Below are 7388 nucleotides of genomic sequence, written 5' to 3'. Positions count from 1 at the left end.
ACATCTGTGTCTCTTTTGCTGTCTCGCATATAGGGTCATCGCCACCATCGTTCTAAATTCCATACGTATGCGTTAGTATATGGTATTGGTGCTTTTCTTTCTGACTTACTTCGCTCTGTAGAATAGAGTCGTTTCATCCACCTCATTAGAACTGACTCAAATGCATCCTTTTTAAGTGCTGGGGCCTTGGCGCTGTGCGCGGGCTCTCTCCAGCTGTAGCGAGCGGTGATTCCTCTCGTTGCAGAGCACGGCTCCAGGGTATATGGGTAGCACATGGGCTTAATAGCTCCGTAGCTTGTGAGATCTTCCTGACCAGGGATTGAACCCATGTCCCCCGCATTGCCAGATGGATTCTTAACCCCTGGGCCTCCAGGGAAGTTCAACAAAGAGCCTTTGACTGGTGGGTTCGTCTGAATTTCCCAGTTTAGCCCCTTTCAGCACCTGCTGCCTCTTGGCCCACGAACCACCCCCGGCCCAGGGTGTGATTTTACCGCCCTGGGCATGTTCAGAAAGCAACCACCAGGCCTGGGATTGCGTTTCTTCTCCAGTCTTGGGTACTTCCTACGTGGAATAGGGACTTGATGGGGGAAATGGGGTTCCTGACTGCCAACACCACTCCCATCAAGAAGGAGACCCAGGAGCAGAGTGGAGAATCTGAGGTTGAGCAGAGGACGGGAGCAAGGAAAGTCGCCGATGAGGTGACTGTGCATTAAAATGCCCCGCAGCATCCTGGGGGGTTTTATCTTTCTTGGAAGGTTTTTGTCCAAATTATTCCCTTTCTGAGCATCCAGTGAGATAATTCGGACAGAAAATCCACCTCAGGGTGGACGGCCCTCTTTCCCTCTGTCATGTGGGAATGTGAGGGCCGCCTGCAGCCCCACCGAGAGGTCAGGCTGGGAGACCCCCCGCCGCCTCTGCCCCGGGGGCTCCAGCTCGAGGGTCCACCCCTCGGGCAGGAAGGCGCAGGCAGGGAGGAGACGAGTCACAGCAGCTGAGAGAGAAACCTGCGGGGCCCACTCAGTGATTGGGCCACAGGCAGGGCTAGCGCTGGCTTTATTCAGACGGGAAGCGCCCCAGAGGGGCTCAGCCCAAGGCGTTACACGTTGTGAAGGCACCTGGGAGGGAGACAGGGGTCTAGAAAAATAACGCGTGGATCCAGACGATGGAGGACGACCACGAAATCAGCTTAAGGCAAAGGCCGGCCAGGGAGAGAGCAGGAGAGGCGACGGAAGAGGGAGACACCTCCGGCGCCTGAGCCGGGCGGGGGCCTAGCGGAAGTAGCTGGGACAGTCGTGGGCGACCAGGCGCCAGGCCTGATCAAAGGCCTGCACGACGGCCGGCTCCAGGGGCTCCTCCTCAGTGGCCGCCAAGTTCTCTTCCAGCTGCTCCAGGCTGGACATGCCCAGGATGACCGCGTCCCCGTGGGCGCCCTGCAAGGGGAGACGGCCGGACGTCACGCACTGATACCCCACAGAGAACCCGTCACACACCCCCCCGCCCAGCCCTGCCCCTGCCAAGACCTGGGGTTGGGCAGACTCTTTATACGCTACATAGTTGTACAAAGCACTCATGATGCCTTCAAGGACTGTAACTGTGTGACCCCAAACCCGTCTTTTTCTGTCCTGCTGCCGCAACACTCACCCTCATTCAGACCTCAGTTTACAGCCCAGTTCTGCCATCAGCGGCTGTGTAAACTTGGTTTAGCTTTTTAACCCCCAAGACTCAGATCTCAGTTTTCACCATGCTTATGGGAATGAGAAATTACACAAAGCACCTAACTTCTATCTATCAAAAACCTGCTGTATACATGCCAGACACTATGCAACTGTGTACGGCTGGAGAAAAGGTGTAGCCAGGAAGACGGGGACACCAAAGAGAGGGAACCCCGACTCCCACAGAGGAGCAGGACCAGCAGGCTATATATGAAGTCCGTGACAACTTTCTCTCCCATTCACAGCTGTGTGCTCATCAGTAAAACTGGAATAATCCCACTTCATCAGGCCTAAGCAATCGTTCAATCCATGCTTGTAAAGCCCTCGCGACAGGGCCTGGTTCTTCGGCAGCTACCCAGAACAACAGGAAGGCTGCCTGAGAACTGGACCAGAGAGATTTCAGAGGGAAAAATGACTTAGAAATCATGCTGGCTCCTCAAAGAGAGCGGGGGCAGGGCTTCCAGGGATGGTGGGGGCGGGGGGAGGTTACCTGGAGCTGGGAATGGTGGTACATCCACCGGAGGGCGGCTGAGGTCATGCTGGGGGCGCTGGTGCCATACGCAGCCTGCAGGGCCTTCTCCACCAGGGCGATGCCCTCGAAGTGGTGCTCCTTCCAGTAGCTGGACAGGTGGGGACGGTAGCACGGGGTCAGGACCACGGGTCACACGGGGGGCCACTGCCTAAGAGCAACCCAGGAAGCCCCCGCAGCATGGAGGGGCCAGGGTCCCCTTGGGCAGGGCGTCTCCTGCTTTTCTGGGCAACAGAACCACCCAGGACGCTGGCTCCCTCACCAGAGACCTCAAGGATGTCTCTGCTCTTAAGAATGCAAACCCTGCCCTTACTTTACCTGGAAAAACAGGAAGCCAGGGCGGGGGCACAGCCCGGCCCCAGGCCTCCTGTTCCTCCATCTGGGGCCCTGTCTTTCCCCCTTGGCAGGTGACCAGTTTTCTTAGGCATGAGTTATGACCTGGAAGGTCGGCCATAAGGCCCAGGGGTCAGCATTCCTCACGGAGGTCCCAAGAAAACAAAATGAAGCCTTGCAGAGGGTTTCCTAATTCCTCCAGGAATCAAGAGAGCTAGGTCCAGGCAGCAAGGGAAGGCCCTGAAAGGAAAGCAGCCCCAGGGACGCCCCATTTTCAGACTGTGGGACCCCTCCCACTCTGCCCGTCCTAGCGCCGTCTGCCCCCAGCTCACCGATTCCTGTAGACCTCTGCCCAGCTGTTCCCAAAGAAGCGGCCCACGGGCTGTTTCCCGTCCTTGTCCTCATACTTGTACCTGCCGGTCAGCAGGCCTCCTGCGGGAAGGCTGCGGTCAGACCCCCAGGCACTGCCCCAGAGCCCGTCTGGCTGGAAGTGGGGGTGATGGCGGGGAACAGGACGAATGGAGGTCCTGGCAAACCCCTCCCCTTCCCAGGCCTGAGGCCAGGCTTCTCCCGGGTCAGGAAGGGGCAGAACGGGGTCAGGAAGGCCCTCCCACCCAGGGGAGCCTGTGCCCGCAGCCAGCCCGTACCAGCCAGAGGGTTGTAGGCGTAGAACCTCAGTCCAAAGCGCCGGAGGCAGGGCAGGAGCTCCGTCTCCACCTGCCGGGTGGTGGCGTTGTACATGCCCTGCAGCCAGAAGGGCCAGCTGAGCGGGGGCCCGGCCGGGGAGCCCCAGCCTGCTCTCAAAGTCTTCGGTCAAGACCCCCGGGACCCCAGCATGGTTTCCAGAGTCACTACTGGTGGACGGGGAGATGGGGCTGGGCCCCAGGAAGGGACGGCGGCCTGGCTCTGCCATCCCACACACATCCGCAGGCACCAGCCATGGGCTGGACCCCAAGCTCTCAAACACACGTGGACCTGGTGAGCTCTCTGCTTCAGGAGATGTCAGAGTCGAGTTAAAATCAAAGCAGAGTGGACGCTCCTGATGGTTCAGTGGTTAAGAATCCACCTTGCGATGCAAGGGGCACGGGTCTGAGCCCTGGTAGGGCAACTAAGCCTGAGAGCCGCAACCGGAGAGTCTGTGGGCCACAATTAGGGTCCCGTGTGACGCAGCTGAGACCCGAGGCAGCCAAACAAGCAAGCAAGCAAACAGGACGGGACAGATGAGCAAAGGTGGCTTCTGTGATCACGGCAGATTCTCAGAGATACTCGCTCAATGCATAAAGCTGGGATCTGGAGACTGGAGGACCCACGGGGCTGTCGGGAAAGCCTTCCAGAGGAAGAGGTATCTAAGTGACACCCAGGCACTCCTTCCAGGGAGAAGGGGCAGGCGAGTTTGGGCTGACCGCAGAGCCAGAAGCAGGCAGGAAGGGGGGCCAGGGCCTGAGGGCCCCGGGGGGCCGTCTACAGGCTGGGAGCAGGGGAGTGGGAGAGGGCGGGGGGCACAAGAGGACCTGGGATGGCAGGCGCCCTGGAGTTGGGCCTCTGCAGCCCCGGCCTCACCTGGTACACGGTGGGCAGGATCCAGCCATTGCTCCTGCACAGGGTACAGATCTCAGCCACCTCCCAGGCGGCATAGTTGGAGAGGCCGAGCTCCACGAACTTGCCCTGCGGGGGAGAGGCCACGGTCAGACTCCCCCGCAGCCTAGAAGGCCAGACCCAGAGACTGGAACCCTGGGCGTGGGGTCCGTCCCCTGCTCTGCTCCAGGACAGCCCTGGAGCCTCTGCTCTCTGGGCACCAACAGGCCAGGATGGGGAGTGGGGGACGCCCTCACCTCCTGGTGCAGCTGGTGGCAGGCGCGCAGCGTCTCTTCCACAGGCGTGCCGTGGTCCGGCGCGTGCAGATAGAAGAGGTCGACCCGGGGGCACTGCAGCCGCTGGAGGGACGTCTCCAGCTGGGACCGGAGGCTGTCAGGCTTCAGTGACTTCCCCTCCCAGGGATTGGCCTTGGTAGCAATTTTCACTTTGCAGGAAGAATGTAATGGTTAATATAACCACTTGCTAGCCACGTGACCCTGGAGAAATTACTTAGATTCTCTGAGTTTCAGTTCTCTAATCTACAACTCGAGGGTGTCCTCATGAGGATTAAATAGTGCCTCATGTGAGCTCCTGACATTCACTGCCGCCATTAGTCACCACTGCTGGCTGGTGAGCCTGGGGAAGAGCCCAAGTATTGGAGATGAAGGAATCACACTCCGGTCTCTGCCCTCAAGGCGCTCACAGGCTAGAAGCCGATGTTAAATAGGGAAGCGCACTGCAGGCCAGAGCAGACCTGCGTGTCCAACTGAGGAATTCCAGGGAGGGCTTCCTGACCCCCGAAACTGAGTCTCTAAAAAGAGTCGCAGCCAACAAGGGAGCACGTTTGGAGGGAGGGAACTTGGGCAAAGGCAAGAAAGCAGAGTAGGTGGAATACTGAGATATAAGAGCGTGAGCCCCAGGCAGGGAGCGCTGGGACACGAGACAAGAGAAGAGGGTCCAGACCCAATTCCAAAGGGTTTTCTCAAATCCCATCCATTGTTCAAAGGTTTCCTGACTGAGCCAGTCAGCTGCACCACAGACAGACACGCCTGGAGATGGAACAAGTATACACGCTGCTCCAAGAATTTGGGAAGAGATGCAGCTGAAAACACGGCCCCCGGCAGGTCCATGTGAGAGAGAGGAAGAAGGCGAAATGGGCAGAAGGCAGTGGCAGTCTGCCTCTCCCTTCTAGACTCCTGGAAGCATGCACCCCCACCCCCAGCAGAACAGGAGAGTGCTCTGTCATGCGAGCAGCTGGGAAGTGCTGTGAGGAATGCCTTCTCTCTGGGCGTCTCTGGTGGCCCAGTGGGTAGGACTCCGTGCCCCCACTTCAGGGGCTCGGGGTTTGATCCCTGGTGGGGAACTACTCAGGCCTCAGCCTCGCAATGCAACAAATACCGAAAATGGGAAGAATGCCAGCGCTCTGGATTCTGTCCTTTCCACACGTGGCAAAGGCAACTCGGTGGCTCAGAGGGGAGGACCAAGTCCCTCAGCTTCCAGCCCAGATTTTCTCCGTTCCCACACCTGTCAGCCCCCCTGCTGCACTCTTGGCGTGAACTTTGCCTGGGTCCCCCGCGAGGACTTGGACTCAGTGAGTGCCTGGCCTCAAAGAAGGAAGCGGGGCAGGGCCGGCGGGAGAAAAACCAGTTCAGGAACCAGATTTTCATTAGCCAAGGGAGGCAGCCAGGTGAGCTAGAGCGTGGGTCTGAGATGCACATTCCCAGTTCCTGTGGATCCACCAAGCTGTGACTCTAAGGCAAACCCAGAGGGCACCACCCACAAGGGCTGGGAAGGAAGAGCCTCAGGATGAAACAGAGGAGGCTCGTCCAATGGCATTAGGCCGATGAGGGACCATCCCTCCACACACACACATCACTCAAGCCACACCTGCCTCCAGGCCACCCTTCCACACACCAGGCCTGGCACAGCTATGCTCTCTGCCTCTCACACCCCTTTCTCTCATTCTCTGCCCAGCAAACTACAACTGGTCCTCGAGGGTCCAGCTCCGGGGCATTCTGAGCCTTTCCCAGGTCCTCCTCCTGCCCCTCACGCCTTCCTCCCTTAAAAGTGCTTCCTCTTCTAGGCTCCTCTGCCATCATTTGCTTCCGTCTTCCCCACTAGACGACGAGCTCCCTGGAGGCGGGTGATACCTCCATAAGAAGCTGGCACGGGGCTACAGAAGTGGACAGAAAGCCCTTACCCCCTCTCTCACGCCTCCCCACTCTTCAGCCCACCACCCCTGCTCTCCCAGCCTCGCCAGGGGCGATGCTGCAGCTCTCAGTGGGAGAGCCAGGGGTACTGCCAAATGAACGAAGTCTAGGGCCTGATGAAAGAAAAGGGAAGAGAAAAGGGAGCTCGGGCGGGGGGGGGCGGGGGGCGCCCCGGCAATGAAGGCAATGGGGAGAGGGGCGCAGGCCGAGCGCCTGGGGACCGGTTACGCGCACCGGGCAGCGTAGGAGGCGGGTTAAGGCACAGCTCTGGAGACCAGCGCCGCAAAGAGGAGCACCAAGAAAGCAACAGAGACAGGAAAGCGAGAACTAGGCTAGGCTCGGGTAAGACTCTGGGGCTACCGAGTTGCAACCCCAGAAGAGCGGAGGGGAAGGTGGTCCGGATAAAGCGCTCTTCAGCTGTCCGGACTGGATGCGCACGGAGCTCGAAGAGCGAGCCCGGGGGTCCACAAAGCTGCGGGACGGCGAGGGGAGGTCGGCGCCCCGGGAGCGGACGGAGCTGCCGGCCCTGGCCGCTGCGGGGGTGTGGCTGGGTCGGGTTGGCGTCCTGCGCACAGATCCGCGCGGCACGCGGCTGGGTGAGGACGGGCGGTCGGGGCGCCGGGCTTTACCTGTGCAGCCGCTGCCGCCCAGCCCGAGCCCCAGGCCGCCCAGGATGCTCTCGGGCAGGCCGTCGCTGTACATGAAGGCCGTGTCCAACTCAGCGTGGCCGCGCTCCAGGAAGGCGCGCACGGCCGCGGCGCTGGCTGGCGCGTCCATGCGGCGCCCCATCTCCATGGTGCCCAGCACGGTGGCGGGCCGGGCCGGGGAGCCAGAGGAGGCCCGCGGGGACCGAGACATGGCGGCGGCGGCGGCGGCGGTGCGCGCCCCGGGCAGCTGGGGGCTGCGAGCGCAGCGGACCGCAGCGCGGCCCACCGCGCGAGTCAAGGTCTTCAGCATGAGGCCGGCGCCTGCGCGCTCGGGCGCCTGGGCCCCGCCCACTCACGGCTGGGCGGGGCCCGGCGTAACCCC

At 60.7% G+C, this 7388-nt stretch overlaps 1 protein-coding gene across 1 annotated transcript; it reads right to left on the bottom strand.

The window, feature by feature from the left end:
- Positions 1-1049: 1049 nt before the first annotated feature.
- LOC138075698 (aflatoxin B1 aldehyde reductase member 4-like) lies at positions 1050-7316 on the bottom strand. Its single transcript, XM_068967643.1, has 7 exons — positions 6989-7316; positions 4407-4594; positions 4135-4239; positions 3222-3318; positions 2907-3006; positions 2203-2332; positions 1050-1430 (listed from the first exon to the last, which is right to left on the bottom strand). Exons 1-7 carry the CDS (start codon positions 7314-7316, stop codon positions 1269-1271), a joined length of 1110 nt encoding a protein of 369 aa, XP_068823744.1. The 3' UTR covers positions 1050-1268.
- Positions 7317-7388: the final 72 nt, after the last annotated feature.

This window comes from Capricornis sumatraensis, chromosome 3 (assembly GCF_032405125.1).
Source record: "Capricornis sumatraensis isolate serow.1 chromosome 3, serow.2, whole genome shotgun sequence".
NCBI classification, from domain to species: Eukaryota; Metazoa; Chordata; class Mammalia; order Artiodactyla; family Bovidae; genus Capricornis; species Capricornis sumatraensis.
This window is presented reverse-complemented; position numbering and strand designations above follow the sequence as displayed.

Coding starts and splice junctions, on each gene's coding strand:
- LOC138075698 (XM_068967643.1), bottom strand. CDS start 7,316: ATGCTGAAGACCTTGACTCGCGCGGTGGGCCGCGCTGCGGTCCGCTGC. Junction 4,240..4,406: donor GCCACCAGCTGCACCAGGAG/GTGAGGGCGTCC, acceptor TCTCCCCCGCAG/GGCAAGTTCGTGGAGCTCGG. Junction 2,333..2,906: donor GCAGAGGTCTACAGGAATCG/GTGAGCTGGGGG, acceptor CCACCTGTCCAG/CTACTGGAAGGAGCACCACT.